The following is a 23,200-nucleotide window of genomic DNA, read 5'->3' as shown; positions in this document are numbered from 1 at the left end:
CCCCCCCCCCCCCCCCGTTTGCGTACTCCCCGACAGAGTACTCACCCACGCTGCTCCTGAGGGGCCGCCCGCCTTCATCCCTCCCCGACTTTTAATATCTACGAACAATTACCCAACATGCTATCCTCGTTCGTCAGGTGGTCTATCCTCCTCGCGACCGCCGCCCTTCCCTTCTCCTCCGCCGAACGTATAATAGAGTCGAAGTCGCTCAACCCGTGCCAGGCGAACTCGAGCTTCTCGGCCACCCTCTTCAATGTCGTATTCACACCCAGCAACCGCAGCTTGGCCTTCAACATCGAGGGCGTGTCGTCCATCTCTGGAAAGGTTAATGCGGAGCTCGAGCTGCTCGTCTACGGCTTCTCAGCGCTGAAGCAGAATCTGAACCCGTGCGAGAATGTTGATCTCAAGCAGGGCATGTGCCCCATGAACGCTGTCAACATCCAGATCAGGTCGAACATTGCCATCGGCCCCGACGTCATGAGTAGAATCCCAGGTAAGACATTAGACAGGCCGTCGGCCCTCCCATGGCTAGCAACTAACGACCGCTAGGAATCGCCTATACCATTCCCGACCTCGACGCCAAAATCCGCATCAAGATCAATGATTCCGATACGCAGCAACCGCTTGCTTGCGTCGAAGCCGAGCTGTCTAACGGTCATTCTGTCGACCAAAAGGCTGTGGCCTGGTCGACAGCTGTCATTGCAGGCCTTGGCCTGGTAGCATCTGCCATTACTTCCGGTTTGGGACACTCGAACACGGCCGCACACGTCGCGGCCAATGCCATGTCGCTTTTTGGATACTTCCAGGCTCAGGCTTTCATCGGCATGTGCGCTGTCCCTCTCCCTCCCGTCGTTTCCGCGTGGACGCAGAACTTCCAATGGAGCATGGGCATCATTCGTGTCGGTTTCCTGCAAAAGATGGCAACTTGGTACCAGCGCGCGACTGGCGGAACTCCAACGACATATCTCTCGCAACTCTCCACCGTCTCGGTCGAAGTGCAGAAGGTCAAGCGAGCCTTAAACATTGCGACCCGTTCCCTTGGACGCCTCGTTGGGCGAACCAACAGTGGGGTTACGAAAGCTCAGAACCAGAGCCGCATCGTTCTCAAAGGCATCCAGCGTGTCGGTTTCAAAGCCCATATTGAGACAACCAACATATTCTTTACTGGCTACAGCCTTTTCATCGTATTTGTTATTGTGGTCGCTCTCGGCGTCATCATCTTCAAGTTTATCTGCGAAGGTCTCGTTAAAGCCGGCAAGATGAAGAGCGACAAGTTCCTCGACTTCCGAAACGGCTGGCAAACGGTACTCAAGGGAATCATGTTCCGCGTCATTCTCATCGGTTTCCCGCAGATGGTCGTACTCTGCTTCTGGGAACTGACGCAGCGCGACTCGGCCGGCGAGGTCATTTTGGCTATCTTCACGTTGGTCACGATGATTTGCATTCTTGGGTGGGCCACGTCCAAGGTCGTGCGGATCGCTCAACGCTCCATTACGATGCACAAGAACCCCGCGTATATCTTGTACTCCGACCCTGCGTCACTCAACAAGTGGGGCTTCCTCTACGTGCAATTCAAGGCCGCCGCGTACTACTTCATTGCCCCAGTCCTCGGCTACATAATGATCAAGGGCATGTTCGTTGGTCTGGCTCAAGGAAGTGGTACCGCCCAAGCGATTGCTCTTGTCTTGATCGAGGCCGGCCTCTTGATTGGTGTGTCAGTGATGCGGCCTTATATGGACAAGAAGACGAACGGTTTCAACATCGCCATTGCCGCCGTCAACTTCCTTAGTGCCATCTTCCTGCTTGTATTCACTGACGTCTTCAACCAACCTGTATGTTCTGAACCCCCATTCCCATATTCGGCCAGCTTGCTAACCACGCTTAGGGTATCGTAACGGGTGTTATGGGCGTGATCTTCTTCATTTACAACGCTGCCTTTGCTCTCGTCCTTCTGCTCATGGTCCTCATCTCCTCCGGCTTTGCACTGTTCACCAAGAACCCCGATACTCGTTATCAACCCATGCGCGATGATCGGGGGTCGTTCATCAAGTCCCAGACCCAACTAACGACCGAACTCGATGCTCTGGGTGCTACTGCTCGCGGCGAGGGTAAGGGAACTCACCCATACAACAAGCCTCGAACCGGTATTGATGACGATGATGACTCCTTCTCATCAAACTCGCACGAACGACAACTAGCTGCAAAGGAGGGTAGCTTCGCGGAGCACTACCAACCCAACCCCCCACGGAGCCCCGTTGATCCGACAATGCCCCTCTATCCGGGACAGGGACAAACACCAACACCCGGGGCCCCACCACCATCATACTACGGCCGGAATAGCCCGGCGTCAAGCGGTGGTGGCTTCGCCCCGCCTGCGCAATATGGACGTGCCGGTAGCCTAAGAAGCGAGCAAAATTATCGATCAGCAAACAACTCGAGTCCCTGGCAACGTGGAGCAGGGTACGACCATTGACGCCAGGAGCAGGAAAACATCATCGACATGTATGATCGTCAATCGGAGAAGTTTTGAGTCTCTGATTTCTAATGGAATTGCGTTTTGTGCATAAGCAACCAGTACACTAATTCCACAATGATCTCCCTTTGCATGGAATGTCTGGGACATGAAAGGTGGCGTTCTTCAGATTCGAGTCCACTCCACATATACCATTTTGTGGATTTCTTCTTGGAGAGTGGACTTTTCTATATAATCACTCGTGTGTGCGTTCTCTTTTTGGTTTACTTTGGCTCGCCTTGATTTTTATTTGAGGCGCTTTCCTCTGTTTGGCGCAAGCACTTCGGATGAATAACATTTCCCTTTAACCTTGGTTAGCTGCATTGCAAGGCTGGACTACACGGCCGCTGCAGATTTCAGAGGTGGATATTTTGACAGCAGTGGAGGAAAACGCTGGGGTTGCAATCTTTGGGTGATGGATTAGACTCAAGACTCCGTTCTGTTTGAACAGGATAGGATAATGGGCTCTGTGGACTGATTCGTAGGCAAGGAATTTTGTAGATGACTTGAATGGCAGCTGAGTACAAAGGATATCTTTGTGCGCGATTTTGGTGAAGGTTAATATCTTGATGAGCTCGGCATGAAATTTGCGCTTAACCATTTTGCAACACGAGGACGCAAATTCCGGTTGTATGGTCACGGAATGGGCAAGTAGGTACATAGGGCGTTTCTTCCAAGCGACGGAATGCCGGTCTCTTCTTCCTGGGTTTCCTGATGGCATGTTGACAAGTGTGGGCTTGATTTGTCGAAGAATGCCAGGCAGCGGACGTCTGTGAGACTTCTTTAATTTTTGCTTCTTCTGTTCCTGCAGGGAGAGGACAACTGAGGCATCCCAGAAACCAGATAAGCATATCGAGCCCTGAGATCGGGTATCAACCTCCCACTAAGATAAAATTGATATCGCAGGCTCATCGTAGTGGTTGCCACTAAAAGGCACGTTGTGCGCTACTGCATGATAAGTCCCGATAGCTTTCCCATGGTAGCCTCCCAAAGATCAGGAATCGCGAAGTCACGGTCTCACGTCTCACATCCTCAGTGCTGTTCCCGCCCATCCGTTCCGCAAGCGCGGTGTCTTCAAAGAAGGATCCGGTCTTTGGTTCTGGTTCCGGAGACGTTGCGCAGCGGCGGTAGTGTGCCACATGCCTCGATGAGCCGTGGCACAGTAGACGTACGAGAAGCAGGCATTCCACGGCTGTGGTCGAAGATACAGGCCGGACGTCCAATAGGTGCTCCCACGTTGACGAGGCTGCGGTTTGAGAGGAGCCGGGTTGGGGCGCCGTGGATGTTCTGGTTTTGAGCACGGATTCCGATGGCGAGAAGCTCGAAAATCCAACATTTGACGACCGTGTTGCCTTGGCCTTTTCGACTGGCTATTTGCGAAGACTTATCACCTGTTCTGCCCCCTTCGCAGCTCGTAAAAGTCGATATAAAAGCTCGCTGCGGCAATCCGCGGCGCCGGTTCATTGACATGGCTTATTATCTGTCCGCCGCGCCTTATTACTAGCCTCTTCGACCACTGACTCCTGTGACTTCATCTGCATCACCATTTCAATATCCGTCGTGCATCCGGATCTTTGCGCTTTGCGCCTTTTTCTCGTCTTGTCTTTTCTCCTCTTTCTCTATTATTACCGCGCACTCTGACAAATTATGTGTTCCTGTGTTTGATCTTCGAGCTTCTGTTTAGCGTTCTAGAATTTCGAGTGTAGGATTATCAATTGCATATTTCTATTCTAGATTATAGGACGCGCGTGTGTCACAGCACCAGCCGCTTTACGCTGCATTCGGCCTCCCGGGTTCACTACTTTGTATTTCCCGTGCATTGCTCAACTGTTTACAAGATTCGGATTCCGTTGCACAGCTTCAAGTTGGCGCATATTTATTCCTAGGATTTGGGTCCTATCCCTCACATTCCTTCCCTTCTGCTCTGTTGTACTGCACTTCACCGTCCAGTTTCCTCTTCATCTTTCTTTCTCTGTTTGTCGCATTTCCATATATCAAGGACCTATTTCGCGTACCGTTGGCATGGTTTCGCTACCAAAGTTCGACTTCCCTCCAACTTCGCTACCATCTTCCACATCCTCAAAACCAACAAGGCCACATATTAATTTACAAACCCGCGACGCAGGCTTCACATCCCCGACTCCCTGGCCCTCGAGACAGGAACCCCTAAGGACTATTAATTCGCCGCCGGAGTCACCGACGAGGATACGAGCAAATACGATGCCGAATTCTGATCCCAAGGGAATGTATGACAGCGATGCTATTACGCCACCGTCTACACCGACGAAGGCTTCGCATTCAAAATCCAGCTCGGCGTCGAGCGCGAGGTCAATGTTGGGTTTGATGAGAGGGGAATCGGTGTCTTCGACTAGAAGTCGAAGGAGAGGAGACTCGATATCATCCCTCACTTCCTGGTGTAGGGGAATATCGATTGACGAATCTGAGAAACCAGGGAATACTGAGTTGCTCACGTTCAAGTACTGGCTGTCAGACTACGAGGTATTAGATAAGAAACAACCGCTCGGAAGTGGACTATGGAGCGACGTGTATCTTGCTCGACCAACACTTCCTAGGCCCTCCGCATCGGTATCCACCCTTGCCACACCATCATATCCTCTAACTTCCCACCATTCCCTGATTACCGGAAACGGATGCATAAACGATCCCTCAATCCCAACACCCCCAATAACACCCACCTGCTCCCGCAACTCCTCAGTCTCAAAACGCCCACTCCCAACACTCCCATCTGCCTACGCTATCAAATTCCCAGCCTCCCGTTCCGCAAAACACGTTCTAGCCGCCGAATCCTTAGTCCTCTCCTACCTCTCCCGCTTCCCGGATTCCAGCCACTACATCGTGCCTTTCTACGGCCAGGACACTCGGACCTCTGCTCTCGTGCTGAAAGCCATGGATGTGACGCTTGAGTGCTGGATCCAAACAGATTTAAACGCCTTAGCTGAAGGGGCAAGAGCAAGGAGGTTAGCAGGAGTATTTCCTCAGATCGCAGTAGCGTTGATTCGGGGCCTAGAATGGATGATAGAGAACGGATGTGTGCACGCGGATATCAAACCTTCAAACATCCTAATAGATTTATCCTCGTCGCCGCCGCTAGCACTATACTCGGACTTCTCTTCCGCGACCCTAAACCACCATCTCACCGACACGAACTCATCCTCAGCCCCCCTCGGTGGCGGCACATGGGACTTTCTCGACCCTTCTCTTCTCCTCAAACCCACCTCCCCCTCACCTTCTCCAACCCCGACCCCGGAATCAGACACCTGGTCCTTAGCTCTCACCTTCCTGTACTTCATCCTTGGCTCCTCACCTTTCGAATGCGCAGGCTCAAACGTCTTCCGAAGACGCGAAATTGTCAAACATGGGACACCTTTGGCGTATACGGGGTATGGAGATCAAGGAATCAGGAATGTGGCGAGGTTGAAAGCCGTGGAAAGGGAGTTAGGGTGGGGAGTTTGCAGTTGGTTGGGGCGGGTGTTGGTTAGGGATGCTACAAAGAGAGTTGGGTTGGGGGAGTGGAGGGGGGAATTAGAAAGGGAATGTCAAGAGGCGGGGCACGGATTTAAGGGGTAGGAAGGTGTTTACAAGGGAGATTATAGCGTGGGTTTACCTCGTGCAGCGTCCTGGTGTGTGGCGCTAGTGTTTATTGCAAAGGTCCGTCTGGCTGCTTGTTGTATTGGATTTGATCCGTTTGAGGACGGACATTCGCAAGATACCCATTGCATGCATGTTACACGTTACATTTTCTGTTCTAAGAATTGTGTACTATATTATAGGAGAAGATAAAAGGGTGGATATTCGCTAGATACTCTTTCGTTCTGGGACAAGCAGTTGTAGATTTGTTCGTTTCGTCACGCATAGTTTCTACATTCTCCTTTCTTCTCGAGAGTGACATGTTGAGCACTGTAAGCCACTTTGATTGATGCTCACCACCAGGTCGCTAACTCACAAGCACTTTTTGTGTTCCCGTTACCTCAATCGTAAACCAACCATGCAGCCAATCGGCGAGGGTTTTCAACCTACATCAACACGAGGGTGAGGCATTCAAATATTTCGAAGTAACCACCACCAAACTGCGATACCAAGAGCCATGGCACCTAAACGATCGCGTATTTATTTATGCGGACTCCACATAGGACAAATCGGAATGAGTTTATATATGTCGAAACCCGAGTTCCAAACAGGACAGACAAAGACAGATTTTATGTTCAAACAACAAATCTTTACCATGAGAATCGCTGCTGGAATATTTTGCCGGCGCTAGACGGAAACTCTGTAGTTCTGGCATCGAACCGTTTTTCGAGTGGATTTTAAATGTCCCGGAAGTCCGAACGGCATGCAACAAATGCCATCGAGATTTTAGAGGCCGAGTGAAATGTCATCCATACTTGAGACCAAGAGCAGAGCCACATCTTTCTAGTACGGAGGGTTTATCTTGCCAGGTGCCAGATAAAGCAAGATTCTGACATGCCAGTATTCTTGAGCCGAAATAAGTTAGCAAAAAAAATTCCCTTTAGAATGATCTAGAATACACATGTCTGCGAGTCCGTCAATTTTTTTTTACAAATCCGCGGAATCCGCAAGGCCTTTGGTGATTCTATATTTTAGGGCCTGGAGCTAGGAGTGGGTCCTCATTCGCTCCTCTGATATTTTTATTTTATGTTTAGAAGGCCCGGATTAACTGCCATTTAGTGGTTCCATCAATGTTTTAAAGGTCAGAACTAGGAGACTAGTCACCAGACGTTCCGTGGTAGTTTTGGAAGGTGCAGTGGAGATTGCCACCCTATTTCTTAGACGATATTTTACAGGCAAGAACTAGGAGACTGGTCATCAGTCACTGGAGCGCCTGGTGTGAATTCCGCGGTTGTCATTCTAATAGGCCCTGGGTGGCTTGGAGGTGGAAGTGGAGGAAATACGTCCTTTCCTGATGTTAAAACATGTTCTCCTCATGTCCCTTGAAGGTCGGACATCCGCACATCTGCGTGCCAGCCGATATTTTCGAGTCTGGGAGGCTGGCCATTTGTGGCATTATTGGTGATTTTACAAGACGCGAGAATGACGGCCTTAGCATTTCCTATCTTCGATTTTTAAGAGGCCCAGGTAGGTATTTTGGAGGTGGAAGTAGGGGAAAGACATCCAACCCTTTCATGAAGACTTCATACGCCCAGAGTGAGCAAGTACGGAAGCTCTTTTTAAATCCCAGACTGGCCTCTCTCCGTGTCCTCTTTGCGAGGATTATTTTGTTCCGGGAAGAACGATCATGATAAAAGGGGACGAAGGCATAAATAATTGTGCAGGAAGATCATCGGCTACGTAACCGTTCCCTGTGGATTTTTTTTTTCTTGCCCTGCTTCGGGGGTGCGATTTGGCGGAATACGCAATGTGGAGGGGAATACCAGACTATGGGCTTGTTGTTGGTATTCCCTTGTCCGATGAAGGAGCAACAGCATGGAAACTTGACCCACACTTTTAGAATGCCCGGAATCTGCACATATGGGTAACAATGACCAATATTTTTTTTAGTAGGGATTATATACAGGGTGGTGGAGAAAGCTCAGACGTAAAAGGAAATCAGGAGCATTGCCATCCCAGCACGTGGAGTGATCATATACTATCTACTGGAGAGTGCACGGAAGGTGGTGAATCATGTGTTGCACCCTAGTAGCAAGATTTTCACAGCAATTTCTAAGGAGTAAGTGCGCTTTTTTGCGATAAATAGAACTCTAGCTCTTCTAGCAATCCAGAGTATGACCATGCTATCTGAATATAGTATCTAGCGAGTTACTCCTGTTACCAAACCCTTCCTCTTCCCGAAATTGAGTGAATCCATCTAGGTGTATCTTACCCTCAAGCCCACAATGCCACCTAACACTGAACTAAAGGACAACCACGATTATTTCTTTCTCCTTCTCTCCTTCCTTAAACTAAAACTCTGGTTCCGTTTCAGCACTTGCTCTTCCATTATCCTGCCCCTTCCACCCCTTTCACTCAAACGCGAGGAACTCAAACTCAATGATTCTTGCCCTTCTTCCATCTTAACGTTATACTCTCTCTTCACCATAATAACCTGGGGCAGGGCGGCGGACCTAAGCGGACTTCCGCTACTCTTAGATAGCGAGCTAGGGAGGAGAGCGATGAAACGTGGGCAGGTTAAAAGTTCAATGTCGTCGTTGTTGATGGATCCACGTTCAACAGCTGTGGTGTTTATGCCCCCGAGCGTGCTTTTCAATGCGGCGTCCTTCATCGCCCATTCCACCACCCAGCCGGATTTCGTACTCATCTAGTTGAATAAATTCTTTGTCGCCTTTTGTTCGGTCGCGGCTTTTGATCATCCTTGCTTGACTCGCCCCTGTTGTGATATGGCTTCCACTTTTCTTAAACTTTGAAATACATGGAAAGGGACTTCCGCCTTCAGAATTGTATCCATAACGGGCAGACGGGCCTTCATAGTAAGATGAGGGATGCTTGGTAGACGGAAAGAGGCGGTGTGGGAACGGAGTGCAGGTAAGCAGGCGATGATGATGCTGACGTGGACTTCAAAGGTCGACCAGTAGCCTACCGGCGTGTAGTCCCAGGTGACGTTTTCGGTTTTTGCGAACTGGATTAGCCATTTCAGGTGGAGCATAGAGACGACGGTGGCGCTATAACCTTGCATTAGCTTCGACGCAACCATTAGGGAAGGAAGCCTACAATCCACTACCTAAAAGCATGAGCATGATGCCCACCTTTCTCCACCTACTCATAGCCAGTTTACTCATCTCTCGGTAGACATATAACAATCGAGTCGAAGATTATATTGAAGATAGCGCTGGTCCAACCCTCAGTATTCAAAGTGAAGCACCTCCCATGATGTTGTCCATCCCATCGTTCCCACGCGAGATGAATAAGCAGGCATTGAAAAATTGTGACTGGAATAAAGGTGACTATATACGCAGTACAGAGGCCGAGAGTAAGATAGACCCAGCAACGAATGCGCGTTCGGGGAAGATTCGGAGGTAGAATAGAAGGATTGATATCTTGCTTAGGGCGATTGATGAAAGGTATAATAGTTCATCGAAGTAGTATATCTATTAATCCGCGTTAGGTTTGCGAATGCTTAGGGGGTTGGAGGTGTGAGCGTACGTAGAGAATACGCGTGATTTTGTGGAAAGGGATGGTCTATATATCCTTTCCTAGGCCATCGTTCGCAATTATCGGTCAGTTAGCTTTCATTTTTATTTATTTTTATATCTATATATATGCGACGCGGCACGTACGAACTACCGTAAGGCCGGTAAGAGGTAGCACAGGCATCTGATGCACCTTAGCCTTGCTCGTATTCGGGGTGAGAGAGTTGTACGTACCATTGCGACGAGAATCGCCCAGTCGTCCAACCCCCAGGTTCCTCCACAGCATGGTAATCGAGCGAAAGGGCGCAGAATGACAGATATGATGGCGATTCCGACTGATATTAGTCTAGTGTAAGATACCGCTTTCGTGTGGTCGCGAATGGGCCCTCCGAAGGCAGTTTCGGAGAAGTCTTTTGTCGCTAGCAGTCATTAGTTAAAATTACAGCGATGAAGTTACGGACGTACTTAATGCCTCCTTGATGGTGCAAGAACCTTTGATGCAACTAGTCATCTCGGAATTGAGTGGCCTGTTACGGGATATGCATTAGAGGTCCGACAGCTCGCAAGACGACTTTTGTACTGATGTTGCCATGCATGTGAACTGAGAGGGTTTGCTTAAGTTCTTACGAGGAATACGTAATGCTGACTGCGCATTCCGATAAAATCTTCATAGCTTCTGCGATGAGCTCTATGCTATTCTGCGCATGGACACATGACAGCAGGGTGAATAGGAAGATGGTCAGAGTTATAAATGGCCTCGTAGTGGGCTAGTTGAGTACGCCAATACAGTACGTATTTGTCTCTCCTCGCACCGCCTATATTCCGGGTATGAACTGTCTTCGGTGTGTACGAACTATATTCAGCGTGTATGGTGTGTATTTAGTGTGGTGGGACACGAAGTTGAATTGTATGCTCTTTCGATGGAGTACCAATCCACTCCTTGAAGTCTTCAAGAGCACTTTATACTGGAACGGCAACAATTATCACGGTCTAGGCCTGATAGAATTGCGTGCGAATAAATGAAGCTGAAAGCTGGACCAAAGAATGTGGGGTTGTAGAGATAACGAAGTAGAGCGATACAATACGAGGTACATGATGGGGGAGAAAGCCACATCACGAGGAGACAGACATAAGCTTATCTAGAGCGAAGCCTTCTTGTTCCTCCCGGTAGGGAAACGGGTCCACCGTCCTTTCTCTATCTTCGACCTCTGATGATATGGGTAGATCAAGTGAGAAAATCTTTACTAATCTTTGTAAACACCCTTACAAGTGCTCAAAACTTGTGGGGAAAATGCTACGGATTTTTTATTTTTTATGTTCTCGCCAGAGTTTTGATATCAACTGCTCTCTTGTTCCTGCTTAGTGGAGTGGACGAAAAATCTATCGCAAGGAGAGAAAGAGATAGTAAGGCTGGGTGTTGGTGCAGAGGAAGTGTGCTGTATTGATGATGGAACCTCTAGGGCAGCCATGGTAGATAGAGAAGTACGGCACTCATAGATAGTGTCTTGGTATGGCTACAGAGATAAATCCGAATAGGAAATGTAAACTGTCTAATGTAACTTACATTATACTTTACTTTCAGCATCTGGCTAGACCTAGCACCATGCTTGAATAGTTAAAAACTGTTCAATCGTGATACGGCTGCTGGCAGATATCGTATTCCATTAAACGGGTCTTCCTTCTTATCAAGATTCGGTATATGTTTTAAGAGCCAGGAGCACTGTGGTGGATATTTGAATCATTTCGATCATTCTCCGGGTGATTTGCCTCATCTGGTGGTAGAGCTCTTCGCTACCGAAGGACTCTAGTTTCGATTCAGCTGGACGCTTATTACAAGCTAGTTTAAGCATTCCCTCTGACAGTAATGTCCGCAGTTAACTTTTAGGTCAGTCGTTTCAAGCTCTTAATCATCAAATACATCCCTACAGGCCCTAAAATAATGGGCGGTGGGGTCTACGATGTCTTGGAAGCGAATGCGAAGGCAGATGGACTCAAATTCCGATCTCGAGAGGTGGTCTCTACCGTTGTCTTGCCGCACTTCGAAGATCCAGTTGGCGACATGGGTGTCTCCAAATTTCCGAAAGACACTATTCGGAACAGTCGTAAGTTCTGCGTTTACTTCAAGCAATGGATCCTAATCGGATTCTTGGCACATTTCTAATAGCGTTGATGAAGGAGATTTAACTGCAGGTGTGCTTTTCATCAGCCATTAGCTATCAGTGGCAGAACGCAATATCGCGTGATTTAATTTCACGTGATCCTACGTTTAAGGTCCTTGAGGACGCTAGTAGCCTGTTTGGGACTAGCATATACCTCTTTAGGACTAGCATTCCTTCACTGAATATACAATGGAGCTCTAACGCTTGATATACTGGACATTCAGACTTCGGACGACCCCAGGTTGCATGATCTAATGACAATTTTCGCGTCCAGTTCGATATCACCAATACTAGCCTAGCGAGCCTGAATTTGCCTTGCCAGATTAAGATCAATACTGCGGATTGCGTGGTCTGCCATGGCGGGATCGCCTAGCCTGTCAAGCTGATGGTCTGTGACCGTTCGCTAGGAGTGTACTAGTAAATGGGTAAATGGCAACGGCGTCGGTTCAATGTGTACTGGTCAGATGTGTCTAGCAGCGCTAACAGATGAATGTTAGACGTGAAGGCGAGCCTTGGCCGTTAAATTAAATTACTAATTGAAGAGAAAGATGTCGCAAAGGACAAGTGAAAGTTGACGGTAGTTACGTTGGTGATAGGGAACCTCAGAAAATTGTACCAAACACAAAATTTACCAATGCTTTCATTAGAACCACTGTTCCAGGGCAAAACCAGGCCAGACGGCACTTAACCAGCAGTATTCATGAACATTGTTTTATTATCTTCTCCATGGATTAATAGCATCCCCGAGAAATCAGGATCTATCTAATGCATGGACTGATCTCAAAAGCTGTTAACATAACCAGTATTTCTAATCTTCCCCTGCACCACCGATCGGGCCGGATGCTTGTTTTGCCGCCTTCGCTGCGACGATGTCGTCTACCCTCAATAGCAGACATGCACTCTCCACTGCCGTCTTGATGCTCTGCTCCTTGACTGCGAGAGGCTCCCACACACCGTATTGCCGCATATCAACCACCCTGCCCGAATCGCCGTCAATGCCCCATGAGCTCCCAGTCTGCTTACCATCCTCGTAACCTTCCGCATGCTTCGCTCGCAACTGCGTGAGCACTTTGATTGGGCTGTTTCCAGAATTCTGGATGAGGGTGCGAGGAATAACTTCCATTGCCTCAGCCACAGCTCGGTATGGCCACTGCGCCACACCCTCGATCAACTTTGCTCTCCTCTCCAATCCAACTGCAACGGCCATCTCTGTCGCACCACCACCTGGGCACAGCTTTGGATTCCAGATCACATTCCTGGCGACACCCATCGCGTCGTGCAAATTCCTCTCGATCTCGTTCAAGATGTCTTTAGATGGGCCTCGTAGCAAGATGGTACAAGCTTTCGGATCTGTACACTTCGTCAAGAAAGTGAAGTACTCGTCACCGATCTTCGAGATTTCGAAGAGGCCACATTGAGTTCCAATATCTGATGCAGTAGCGGAGAAGACAGAGTTGATAATGGTGGCACCAGTCGCCCGAGCGACGCGATTATTATCTGTTTTTCGGACGCGGCGGATGGCGGTGATGTTCTGTTTGACGAGGAAGTGCTGGGCAAGGTCTGCCAGACAAGTTTAGCTTCTGATCCTATTTCTGGAGTGCGAGATCTGATACGAACCGCTAACACCTTTCTCCGTGATGACGAGATCAGGTTTCAGTGCAATGATGGCATCACACATTGCCTTGACCTGCTCCTCCTCTATCTGCAGTATTCTATTCCAGTCCTCCTCTTTACTTATCTCGATGTTTGTCTGACTCTCGCCCTTCTTGTACTCTAACGGGCAGTCGAGAAGCATTACCCTTGGGTTCTCGATTCTCCGCCGCATCTTCGGGTGGGTGATGTCCTTGTTCAACATGACACCGTCTAGTACCTGGCTATCCTCGATCTCACCTCCGGGTATCTTCTCGATACGTGCATATCTCTTGATATCTACTTCCTTCTTGCCACTCCCGATGTCCAGAGATACTGTCCGTACTGCCTTGAGAGCGAGACCACACATCAATTCTGACCACCGTGACACAAACTTGGTGCCGATTGAAGCTTGGATGAGCTGGTACATAGCCTTATCATCGTTGATGTCTACGTCGACAGCAATTTCGCCAATGATCTGGAGGGCATCGGTGAGAGCGCGCTTGAAGGCTTGGATGATAACGACAGGGTGGATATTTCGTTCGAGTTGGGGGAGAGCTTGTGCCAGGATCTCGCCCGCTGTGAGATATTAGACGCCACAGTGGCATGGTCGTTCGCGCAATTTACTATACCTAATATTATAACGGTCGTTGTACCATCTCCGACTTCCTCATCTTGCGTCCGACTCAGCTCGATCATGCTCTTTGCTGCTGGGTGTGCAACTTCGATTTCTCGGAGGATAGCATGGCCGTCGTTGGTGAGAACGATGCCCCCCATGGGGTCAAGCAGCATCTTGAGCATAGCCTTGGGGCCTAGACATGACCGGATGATATCCGCGACCGTCTTCGCTGCTGTGATGTTGGAGAGCTGCGCTTTGCGTCCGAACTGCCGCTCCCCACCCGTCTGGGTATCTGTTTTGACGTTAGCTCTCTGAAAACATCAGAACTTCGTCCAAACATACTCATAACAACCACGGGTGCCTGCATATTCGGGGGAAGGGCAGAGAACTAGGCAAGGAGAAAGTGCGGGTAGATAAGGTAAGCTATCGTGGGGAGGGTATCTTGGTGCCTTGCAACTCACTTTGCTCTACCAAAATTCTAAACGCGTTCGCGATTTGCTTGGCAAGAATTTCTCCGACGCCGGCAGAAGTTAATCCGCCTATGTCAGCCCTGAGTCAGCTGAGTGTTTCCGTGCCGTGTCAGCAAAAGTTTTTCCGTGCTGTGTCAGCACAGAGAAGAGCTTTTCCGCATAGCCGGCATGCCAAGAGCTCTCTCAAGCGTGACTACCTGGCAACTCCCGTCATCCCACTTCGGCGCTTCTGTTTCACCGGTCATAGCGCCGGCCTTCCACATTGGGGCAAAGACAAGCCACTTGACCAGATGCGGCTCGAATTCTTGGCATCTGCGCATCGCCCACTCGCGGCCAATTTACCCATTCTGCCAGGCCTCACCGCAAACGCCCCAGCCTCTCACGGGATCTGGACGGAGCTTACAAGACTGCCGTCTCGCGCTCCTCCAAACCCTCTTTCCTCCATCACACTTTCATCGCCCCCTCCCTCCAAAGCGTTCACCCTCTCACCCTTTTCTTTCCCTGGCCTCTCCTCCTATCAATTCACCTTCATTCACTCCTTCATCCATCTCATCTCTTTCACCTTCATCCCATCGCCCATCCCGCCTTGCTTCCTCGCCACCTTTATCAACCTCGTCGTCGCCCTCGGTGACTGACCGTGACAAACATAGTCGCAAGCCTTGCCGTCTGCTTAAATATTCAAGCAGGCCTTTGTATCACTCACTTACCTCTCTCCCCACTCTTGATCTACTAAACACACAGTAACCATGGGTCTCAATTACTATGCGTCATCACCTACTGTCGTGCTGCCACCACAGCAGCCCACCAGCTACCTCTCCTCTCACCAGCGCGCCCACTCACCAAGCAACTTCCGTCCAAAGTATCCCACTCCGCCATCACTCAACTACCTCGCTGCCGTGTCCAATGCCACAGCTGGGCGGAAACGGTCCATCACCGACGTCGACGACCCTGAGGAGAATTCACCAGATGGATCCGTCACGACGCAATTACCTCCCAAGCCGAAGCCTGAGCCCATCTATGGCCCTGGGATGACCCTCATCTACCCCGGCGAGCCTGGGTGGAGCATCTGTGCCGAATCGCAAACCGGCACATGGTGCGAAGAGAAGTACGAAACCGAAGAGAAAGCACCTCCTGTCCGACCCATCGCCGTATCACGTAAATCGCAACGAATGGACTCTGCTACTGAAGTGAACATCCCATCGTTGAATGACATGGCCGCCGAAGGCATTATTGACGAGAATGGCAACACCATTAACACTCTCATCACGTCCCTTGGTGTAGGCTGGAAGAACATTATGACCAACCCCAATCTGCTCGAAGCTTCCCGCGCCTACTCTCGCGTCATCGAAAACCATTTCGACCTCACCGAAGCCATTGTCATGTTGGAGAAAGAGTCGCTGTCTGCCTACTTTGTCCGCGCCAAACAACACGGTGTCCAAGGATACTGGCTCTTCTCTGATAGTCTCCAATGGTGCCAACTCGTAGGATGGTCTCTTCAACGAGCTGTCTCAAACCTCATGTCTGGACCTGTCCCTCGCGTTGAGGGAGAACGCATCAATGCTCGTCAACGAACCCCGTCTGAGCCAGCTACGCCTCCATCTCAGGATATCGACATGTCCGTTACCGTTGTCGAAGACGATGTGATGCAAATGTAACCGCTCCAACTCTTCGTTTCTCTCAATTCTTATCTTGCACGATTTCCTCCTCGGGCTATGTACGGCAACTCATCTCTCGGTTTACTTTTGCTTCTGCTCTTCATCTCGATTCGGTGTGATCATCTGGGAATTCTTCTTAGGGAACTTGGCGTTTGACGGTGGACACGGATTCGCTCCCTGGCGGCGGATTTCAAGTGACTATGTATCTTAGTTATGCTCTCTCCTGCGACAGCTTGATCGCCCTTCTTCGATCGCGTCGCTTTGCTCCATTGCGCACTAAACACAGTAAGCAACAGAACAATGAAAAAGAAATATTTTTATGCTTTTGTTCCCCTTTTTTGAGGTGACGCGCGACTGAAGACCGGCCATCAATCAGATAGGTCTCAAGTAGTGCTGAAAGGCGTGAGGCATGGTCAAGTCGGCCAAAATTTCACGTTGTTGTAATTGCTCCTACTTTCTCCACCATCCCATCCATCAAGGCGGCCAACTCGTGGCGCGCAGCCTCACTCATCAAGCGATGAGATGCACATTATTTCCTCATTAATGCTAGAGAAGTGTAATGAGCGCTAATACAGTTAATTAGCTGTTCGGACCCTATAAGTGTTATAAACTAAATATAGTACAGAAGGCTAACTATTTACGGAATAGCAACTCCAACCTTGGAAGCATTTCGCACACTCGACGCACAAATTGAAGACCGAATTGCACCTGCCTCACGAATGCGCACGGGCTTTCATGAGCCGATATGTTATGTAACCTGTTTTAAATCAGTTTGAAATGTTTTAAACGCTGCACTTCCCCCTAATTGGTGCTTTCCGAAATGCGGCCTCGGCGGCAAGCCAGCCCACTCACATCTTAGCAGCATGAACGAGCACGCCGGAACACTAAAATATTATGCAGACAGCGCATACCAAACCATCCATCATAAGCTTCATCTACAAAGATGGACTAGTTCGGTACAGCAACCTTCAATGCAGGAAAATGCTTCTTCGGGGACGGTCCGATAGACTACATCTTTCGGAGGCGCCTCCCTGCACGATCAAGGGGGTTCCTGTCTGAGTTGTACCTTTCTGGATATCCAGTGTCGTCCAAGAGCACCACTTAACAAGTAAACACCTCGGATTGCCATCTTGAAAGCTTAAGTCAAAAAACCCAGCCCTGTCCCCTCCACTGTTCATCACTATATGCACGGACGAGTTCTCTGACTCCGACCCTCCGAGGGACCTGATGGGCAGCCTCTTTAGATCCGGGGTCTACGCGTCCATTTGCCCACCATCAATCCACCCATCTCTCCTTCCTAGGAGCCCTCTCCATCTGCTTCCACTCAATCATTGCATCTCCGGGAAGTTCTGCACCGCCCCATACTAATGGAGTCAATCGCGCGAGCTTTTGTGGCTGGTATTTTAACGCACTTCACAGCCTTACACACAGCTTTGATGTCATGTTGCTGCGGCTGTTTGATGTGGCTTTCGATGGCTCTGGCACCGGACTCGCAACTCTGAATGATTCCCGGCGGTGAAGCCAGTTGCTTCACGAAACCTAGAGAGAATTGCAGCGAGGGCGCCAAGCTAGCTAAGCTAATACCAATCGTAGGATCGAATGGGGCTTAGTGTACGATGGAAAATTATTCTTCCTCGCCGAGTCTTACTCTCTACTAAACCGTATGCAGCAAATCGAGCGTGATTGGCTACTTTAAAGGATGCTCGGCCATTGATGGTGATAACAGCTGCGTTGGCTTGGGGCGGGAGCATATTCGGGCATCACAGAACCCTAGCTAAGGGGATATATAGGACATTACGAAGTCCCAGTTACTTCTCTATCATCCAAACAGTTTCTCATCTTCCCTCGAAGAGATTATTCGACTCCAGCACTCTCCCTTCATCTAGAACGTCCATCCCACCATTACTTCGTATTATCGCTCGTCTGTTTTCGACTTCCCGATGGGATCTATATTCCTTGCTCGAAGACTCTTCAAAAATGATGGTAGCGATCCAGTGTGTCCAGCAGAGGACTCGGCCGGCCCAGCTATCGTTCCCTTCGTTGGCAACATAACTTTTCACACCTTCGCAACGATACTATCCGGCGCCTGTGCCATTGCTAGCTGTTTAATGTGCTCCTTCCTCATCCTCCAACATGCAATAAACTACTCGAATCCAGTGCAGCAACGCCAAATTATGCGAATAATTCTTCTTGTCCCCTGGGTGGCCGTCTTTGCCTTTCTTTGTGTGTGGCTTGAAGGAGCGGGCGAATACCTTTTCGAGTCGCTTGACTTCGGGTGTTCAATCGCCTTGTCGTCATTCCTCCTCTTTTTGTGCGACATCATTCTTTCTGATACGCATGGATTTGATGCGCTGTTTGGGGAGGGAGCCTGGTCAAGAGGGCAATTTTCGACGAACAGTCCCAAGTGGCTGAAGGTACGGATTCAACAACCACAAATCAACTCAAAAACTAATTCTTCGTTGCAGCATACCTGGTACGCAGTACTCCAATTCATTCCAGTTAGCATCATCATCTGGCTGGCGACCGTTATATCATTGGCAGCTGGCACGTACTGCTCTACGTCAAATAGCCCGCACTTTGTCCACATCTGGACTCAAGTCATCAAAATGATTGGAACAACCATTGCAATCGTGGCAATTCTACGCTTCTACAAGCGCATGAAGCCAAGTCTAGCACCACATAAAGTTTTCACGAAGCTCTTTGCTTTCAAAGGCATCATCGGTCTCAATGTCGTTCAAAGTGTAGGTCTCGCTTTCTTCAATTCTCTTTTACCATCATATAGCAGATCGCTAATATCTGGCAGTTCATCTTTGGCATCCTTGTCTCCTCTAACGTAATTAACCCCTCTAAATACTTCACCTACGATGACCTCACTGTGGGCCTACCTTCTCTCCTCTTAGCCTGCGAAATGCCGATCTTTGCCGTTTTGCTCATCTTCGCATACTCCGCATCCCCTTACAAAGGACAAAAAATTACCTCTAATAAAGGTCCGATCCGAGCGTTAGTCGACGCATTCAATCTCTTAGACATTTTGTCGGCGTTCGTGAGAGGGCCGATGAGATTGGTCAGGGAGCAGAAGAAGGTGATTTTGAGGGAAGATAGTGTGAGGTTGATGCAGGTGGATAGCCCCCCGCCAATGTACGGAGAAATTGAGATGGGCAGAGTAAGAAGGGATGAGAACGTTTGAGTGATTGTGGATGTTATTAGCTTTGTTTTCTGCGGTTCCTGAGATCTTCTTCCGGCGTATGTTTTTGTATTTTGTGGGCCCTGAGGCTTCACGACGGCGTTCCCGGAGAGACACGGGAAACGGTCCACAAGAACTAGCTGCATCCTTGTTCACGGCAGCTCAAGATAGATCATGCACCCACCATCTTCAACACTTTCGCATCGCTCTTTGAATCCTATTCTTTGCTTGCAGCTAGAAGAATGGTTTTGCGACATGCTTCCATATTTGACTAAAGACGCTCCTTTAATCGGTAGGGCAATTTTGGAGCTGCAGACTCCTTGAGGTACCACATTTCTCATTTCGTTCAGCCTCGCATAAAATCTCCCCAGCCCCTAGCCAACCACATCCCCGTCAACTGGCCCCCACAGCTTGGCCTGGTTTGAATGTTTCCGACTGACGTTTTCAGGTGCAGAACCGACTGCATCAGTAATCTCCTGATTTCTCATAAACATGTCGTGCTCCCTACTTGTTTAATTCTTCTGAAACCTCCCATCTTCCCATGTTTCAGGCGACCGAAAACACGATGCATGATTGCAGATGACGACAATCAAGGATCTCTGGACTAACAACGGATTCACACGCTGGGCTAAGCAGATTGGCACAAACAGAATACAGCAGCAACAATGGAAAGATGCAGGTGAGACGGAACTATGGGGTTTAACACCTAGACGAGGACCGTACCAACAAATTCGCGATGGAAACGAGGATACGAGTTACCGGCCCGGTGACATTACCTTCGAGTATGGAAACACCGATGCCAACGATATCGACACCAAATTCCAGCCGCAGAGGTTCAAGCGCTACACGGAAGGATGGAGATTTGGTGCCATCAACTGCGCTATATCAGCATCCATTGTTTTCCTCATTAACTTCATTGTCACCATCTGGGGGTCCGCGCACAAGAATGCCAATAAGGGGGTTTTACTAGAAGGGGACTGCGACAAAGTCCATCAGGTCAACACAGGATTGCATTTCCTAATTAATTTGCTGAGTACGATATTACTCGGTTCCAGCAACTATTGCATGCAATGCCTTTCTGCACCAACCCGAAGCGAGATCGATGCGGCACATGCGAAAGGGATCTGGCTGGATATCGGTGTGCCTAGTGTGCGGAATCTAAGGCATATCAGTCAGAAAAGGGTGGGCCTGTGGGTAGCACTAGGGATATCTTCGCTGCCGTTGCATTTATTGTGAGCTTCCTTACGTATCCTTTGGGCAAAAGTGCTGACTGTGAGCAGCTATAACTCCGCAGTGTTCGGTTCCATCGTCTCCAACAACTACTATGCCTTCTCTGTCAGCCAATCCTTCATTGACAACCCCGAATGCCTACATTGCAATAAAACCCTTTTTTCAGCGCCAATTGGAGGCACGAACTTACTACAAACTATGCACGAAAAAGCGCGAAACGGGACCTTGGACCGCTTCGAACCCGCCGACTGTCTCAACAAATACGCGCAGATGATTCAAAGCTTCCGTCGCAACGTTCTCCTCGTAGCTAGTGACGAAAATTTCCCTGCTATAAGCAACACTACCTCTCTCAATGGCACAAATGTGTACTCATACGATAGATTCTATGCGATGGACGCCCAAGTCCAGGATGAGGCTTCTGACTCGTACAGGTGGATGTGCAACAGTATCCCATATTCCCGCAATACGAAGTGCGGATCGCTCATGGCTAATATCAAAAAGAGTCCTAGTACGTGGAAGGTTGGAGGATACCCAGTGCATTATTGCCTCAGCGAAAAGGCGCCGCCGGTGTGTAAACTGCAATTCAGCGTTGGCATCGCTATTCTCGTCACCATTCTCAATTTTTTAAAAGGAGGAGTTATTCTCTACACGGTGTTTTACGTAAATGAAGAGCCGCTTATGACAATGGGTGATGCAGTTGCTTCGTTCATAGAGAAGACGGATCCTACGACGAGGAATATGTGTATATTGACGATGAAAGACGCGAAAAAGCATAAGGGGTATTTTCCCGCCGGGCCGAGAGAGTGGGATTTAAAGGTGTATCGCTGGAAAGATGTGACTAGCAAAACGCGGCGGATTACGACCTTTACGATGCAAGTATCCCCTTTCTGCTTTCAGATAGAGAACTAATGACCACACAGGTACATCATTGCTTTAGTCCTAGTCAGCATCCTCCTAAACCTCGCTATCCAGGGCCTCCCAGACGACCGCTCCCTCCCCGCCCTCGCGCGTCTCGGCTACGGCGCCGTAGACCCCCGTGCCATTATCTCTTGGGAAGTCAGCTCCACAACTGGCAACATCCTTATGGCAAACTTGGCCCAACCCATCCTCTCCTTCCTATACTTCTCCTACAACGGGCTCTTCACGTGCATGCTGCTCGGGCTAGAATGGTCACAATACGCCCACCAAAGAAAAGGTCTACGAGTATCTCGAACTCCGAGCGGGGCACAGCGGAGCACATATTTCTTGCAACTCCCGTATCGGTTTGCACTACCGTTGATGGTGTTAAGCGGCATTTTACACTGGCTCGTCTCACAATCCATATTCCTCGTAGCTATCGATATCTACGATTCCGAAGGCAGGCCTGATACCCTTTTCTCGGACTCTGATGGCTGGAAGACCTGCGGTTATAGCCCCATTGCTATCATCTCGGTTCTTATTTTTGGCATATTTATGGTGGCCGCGGGAGTAGGCTTTGGGTATTGGAAGTTCAAGCCCGGTATTCCCCTCGCGGGGAGTTGTAGTGCAGCGATTAGTGCGGCGTGTCATAGTGGAGAGTGGGATGGGGTTGAGGGAGCGAGAGCGGTGTGTGAAATAGTGCAGTGGGGGGTTGTGGGGAAGGGGGGCGATGGGGTCGGGCACTGTGCATTTTCATCTAAGGAGGTGGAGCGTCCGGAAATAGGGGCGGTGTATGCAGGAAGGGGAATTAGGAAGAGAGGGGAGCAGAAGGTAAGGGACACGGAGTTATCTTAATTGGTTGGATACTCAAAATTATAGAAGACATCGGGAATATACTAGTTTCAGTAGGCCTTGGGGCCTTCTGTCGTTGCGGGACGACCTTTCCTTGATGCCGTGGACACCATTGAGTCAAGCTCAGCTCAGATGCAACGGCGTCTAATCTGGGACAGAAGTCGTGCTCCTCTTAACACGAACCCAATTTCCAGGAAGAGGTTTAAAATACCAAGTTGTCTCTAGACATCTTCCGGGGTAGCCATTGATTGCGGTATGTATATGGATTTTTCGAAAGAGCGTGGAGTTAACTTTGAGACGCAGATCTTGTTGAAAATGGTACTATCGAAAGTAGAGCTGTTGAAAGCGGAAAGACCCAAAAATAGGCTCTTGGACTCTTGCCGTGTATTATGTCTTGTTCAATCCTTATAGAAAGTGACGAGTTTTAACATAAACGACCCTCTCTCTACAAGGAAATCTGGTCAGCCTGGGATGCCCATCCATCCCACTCCGCAGTGCCTGATTCCATAAGAACTCCTCAAGTTGAAGGCCGTCCCATCTCCTCAACTCCTCCATCATCCTCACCCTTCCATTTTCATCATGTCTGCTAAAACAACAACCGGACAACCTGTCTCTGATCTGAATGATCTCCCCGAGAGGCTGCCTTGGCAAAAAAGTCCCATCGGAGCTTCTGCATCATCTGGTCCTGCCTAGCCGTTATCCTCACCTGTACCTGGACAGTGCTCCATCTCAACGTCTCTGGGTCAGAGAATCTCACAAAGAGAACTCTTCGCAAGGTTAGGAGGGTGCTTGTCACGATTATTTCCCAGATTTCATCTTTTCTCACGCCGTCCCGGGGCTTAAGACGCCGCTCGACGCTTATGTCTTGA

At 49.3% G+C, this 23,200-nt stretch overlaps 10 protein-coding genes across 10 annotated transcripts; 6 read left to right on the top strand and 4 right to left on the bottom strand.

The window, feature by feature from the left end:
• Positions 1-18: 18 nt before the first annotated feature.
• On the top strand, positions 19-2,645 carry BDR25DRAFT_102705 (TRP-domain-containing protein). Its single transcript, XM_033683463.1, has 3 exons — positions 19-493; positions 550-1,832; positions 1,886-2,645. The coding sequence occupies exons 1-3, from the start codon at positions 118-120 to the stop codon at positions 2,471-2,473; spliced, it is 2,247 nt and encodes a 748-aa protein (XP_033552275.1). The 5' UTR covers positions 19-117; the 3' UTR covers positions 2,474-2,645.
• A 171-nt stretch (positions 2,646-2,816) lies between these two features.
• Positions 2,817-3,982, bottom strand: BDR25DRAFT_310807 (uncharacterized protein; the record flags this gene model as incomplete). The annotated part of the gene is made up of 3 exons (XM_033691183.1): positions 2,817-3,371; positions 3,541-3,611; positions 3,685-3,982. The coding sequence occupies 3 exons, from the start codon at positions 3,980-3,982 to the stop codon at positions 2,817-2,819; spliced, it is 924 nt and encodes a 307-aa protein (XP_033552274.1).
• A 774-nt stretch (positions 3,983-4,756) lies between these two features.
• On the top strand, positions 4,757-6,058 carry BDR25DRAFT_172899 (uncharacterized protein; the record flags this gene model as incomplete). The annotated part of the gene is made up of 1 exon (XM_033684149.1): positions 4,757-6,058. A coding segment is annotated over one exon (1,302 nt), but the record flags the coding sequence as incomplete, so codon positions are not given.
• Positions 6,059-8,833: 2,775 nt separating this feature from the next.
• On the bottom strand, positions 8,834-9,718 carry BDR25DRAFT_382409 (uncharacterized protein). Its single transcript, XM_033697773.1, has 3 exons — positions 9,650-9,718; positions 9,218-9,594; positions 8,834-9,168 (listed from the first exon to the last, which is right to left on the bottom strand). Exons 2-3 carry the CDS (start codon positions 9,283-9,285, stop codon positions 8,856-8,858), a joined length of 381 nt encoding a protein of 126 aa, XP_033552272.1. The 5' UTR covers positions 9,286-9,594; positions 9,650-9,718; the 3' UTR covers positions 8,834-8,855.
• Positions 9,608-10,750, bottom strand: BDR25DRAFT_391552 (uncharacterized protein; the record flags this gene model as incomplete). Its single annotated transcript, XM_033698157.1, has 10 exons — positions 9,608-9,622; positions 9,661-9,699; positions 9,773-9,839; positions 9,871-9,971; positions 9,997-10,055; positions 10,102-10,163; positions 10,194-10,301; positions 10,349-10,489; positions 10,533-10,575; positions 10,609-10,750. 10 exons carry the CDS (start codon positions 10,748-10,750, stop codon positions 9,608-9,610), a joined length of 777 nt encoding a protein of 258 aa, XP_033552271.1.
• A 102-nt stretch (positions 10,751-10,852) lies between these two features.
• BDR25DRAFT_350808 (uncharacterized protein) lies at positions 10,853-12,530 on the top strand (the record flags this gene model as incomplete). The annotated part of the gene is made up of 11 exons (XM_033694765.1): positions 10,853-10,865; positions 11,000-11,106; positions 11,138-11,184; positions 11,288-11,443; positions 11,527-11,738; positions 11,843-11,923; positions 12,020-12,036; positions 12,070-12,144; positions 12,203-12,254; positions 12,293-12,313; positions 12,361-12,530. The coding sequence occupies 11 exons, from the start codon at positions 10,853-10,855 to the stop codon at positions 12,528-12,530; spliced, it is 951 nt and encodes a 316-aa protein (XP_033552270.1).
• Positions 12,531-12,569: 39 nt separating this feature from the next.
• On the bottom strand, positions 12,570-14,520 carry BDR25DRAFT_254377 (T-complex protein 1 subunit gamma). The gene is made up of 4 exons (XM_033686294.1): positions 14,386-14,520; positions 14,057-14,335; positions 13,413-14,003; positions 12,570-13,355 (listed from the first exon to the last, which is right to left on the bottom strand). The coding sequence occupies exons 1-4, from the start codon at positions 14,408-14,410 to the stop codon at positions 12,604-12,606; spliced, it is 1,647 nt and encodes a 548-aa protein (XP_033552269.1). The 5' UTR covers positions 14,411-14,520; the 3' UTR covers positions 12,570-12,603.
• A 440-nt stretch (positions 14,521-14,960) lies between these two features.
• BDR25DRAFT_301099 (uncharacterized protein) lies at positions 14,961-16,468 on the top strand. The gene has a single exon (XM_033689503.1). It carries the CDS (start codon positions 15,260-15,262, stop codon positions 16,166-16,168), a length of 909 nt encoding a protein of 302 aa, XP_033552268.1. The 5' UTR covers positions 14,961-15,259; the 3' UTR covers positions 16,169-16,468.
• A 1,488-nt stretch (positions 16,469-17,956) lies between these two features.
• On the top strand, positions 17,957-19,447 carry BDR25DRAFT_331855 (uncharacterized protein). Its single transcript, XM_033692685.1, has 3 exons — positions 17,957-18,582; positions 18,634-18,909; positions 18,972-19,447. Exons 1-3 carry the CDS (start codon positions 18,109-18,111, stop codon positions 19,353-19,355), a joined length of 1,134 nt encoding a protein of 377 aa, XP_033552267.1. The 5' UTR covers positions 17,957-18,108; the 3' UTR covers positions 19,356-19,447.
• A 120-nt stretch (positions 19,448-19,567) lies between these two features.
• On the top strand, positions 19,568-22,411 carry BDR25DRAFT_279479 (uncharacterized protein). Its single transcript, XM_033687757.1, has 4 exons — positions 19,568-19,677; positions 19,801-20,584; positions 20,633-21,454; positions 21,503-22,411. The coding sequence occupies exons 2-4, from the start codon at positions 19,932-19,934 to the stop codon at positions 22,332-22,334; spliced, it is 2,307 nt and encodes a 768-aa protein (XP_033552266.1). The 5' UTR covers positions 19,568-19,677; positions 19,801-19,931; the 3' UTR covers positions 22,335-22,411.
• The last annotated feature ends 789 nt before the right edge of the window (positions 22,412-23,200 follow it).

The sequence above is a fragment of the Lindgomyces ingoldianus genome (genome assembly GCF_010093535.1).
Source record: "Lindgomyces ingoldianus strain ATCC 200398 unplaced genomic scaffold BDR25scaffold_5, whole genome shotgun sequence".
Classification (NCBI taxonomy): Eukaryota; Fungi; Ascomycota; class Dothideomycetes; order Pleosporales; family Lindgomycetaceae; genus Lindgomyces; species Lindgomyces ingoldianus.
Note: the sequence above shows the minus strand (reverse complement) of the source record. Positions and strands in the feature narration are given on the sequence as shown.

What these genes read in the sequence shown, in the direction of transcription:
- BDR25DRAFT_102705 (XM_033683463.1), top strand. Translation starts at nt 118, where the DNA reads ATGCTATCCTCGTTCGTCAGGTGGTCTATCCTCCTCGCGACCGCCGCC. An exon ending in CGTCATGAGTAGAATCCCAG is followed by an intron (nt 494 to 549) that starts GTAAGACATTAG and finishes AACGACCGCTAG; the next exon opens with GAATCGCCTATACCATTCCC. An exon ending in CTGACGTCTTCAACCAACCT is followed by an intron (nt 1,833 to 1,885) that starts GTATGTTCTGAA and finishes AACCACGCTTAG; the next exon opens with GGTATCGTAACGGGTGTTAT.
- BDR25DRAFT_382409 (XM_033697773.1), bottom strand. Translation starts at nt 9,285, where the DNA reads ATGAGTAAACTGGCTATGAGTAGGTGGAGAAAGGTGGGCATCATGCTC. An exon ending in ATGCTTTTAGGTAGTGGATT is followed by an intron (nt 9,169 to 9,217) that starts GTAGGCTTCCTT and finishes GCAAGGTTATAG; the next exon opens with CGCCACCGTCGTCTCTATGC.
- BDR25DRAFT_254377 (XM_033686294.1), bottom strand. Translation starts at nt 14,410, where the DNA reads ATGCAGGCACCCGTGGTTGTTATGA. An exon ending in AACGACCGTTATAATATTAG is followed by an intron (nt 14,004 to 14,056) that starts GTATAGTAAATT and finishes AATATCTCACAG; the next exon opens with CGGGCGAGATCCTGGCACAA. An exon ending in CACGGAGAAAGGTGTTAGCG is followed by an intron (nt 13,356 to 13,412) that starts GTTCGTATCAGA and finishes CTTGTCTGGCAG; the next exon opens with ACCTTGCCCAGCACTTCCTC.
- BDR25DRAFT_301099 (XM_033689503.1), top strand. Translation starts at nt 15,260, where the DNA reads ATGGGTCTCAATTACTATGCGTCATCACCTACTGTCGTGCTGCCACCA.
- BDR25DRAFT_331855 (XM_033692685.1), top strand. Translation starts at nt 18,109, where the DNA reads ATGGGATCTATATTCCTTGCTCGAAGACTCTTCAAAAATGATGGTAGC. An exon ending in ACAGTCCCAAGTGGCTGAAG is followed by an intron (nt 18,583 to 18,633) that starts GTACGGATTCAA and finishes TCTTCGTTGCAG; the next exon opens with CATACCTGGTACGCAGTACT. An exon ending in GTCTCAATGTCGTTCAAAGT is followed by an intron (nt 18,910 to 18,971) that starts GTAGGTCTCGCT and finishes AATATCTGGCAG; the next exon opens with TTCATCTTTGGCATCCTTGT.
- BDR25DRAFT_279479 (XM_033687757.1), top strand. Translation starts at nt 19,932, where the DNA reads ATGACGACAATCAAGGATCTCTGGACTAACAACGGATTCACACGCTGG. An exon ending in TCGCTGCCGTTGCATTTATT is followed by an intron (nt 20,585 to 20,632) that starts GTGAGCTTCCTT and finishes GACTGTGAGCAG; the next exon opens with CTATAACTCCGCAGTGTTCG. An exon ending in CGGATTACGACCTTTACGAT is followed by an intron (nt 21,455 to 21,502) that starts GCAAGTATCCCC and finishes ATGACCACACAG; the next exon opens with GTACATCATTGCTTTAGTCC.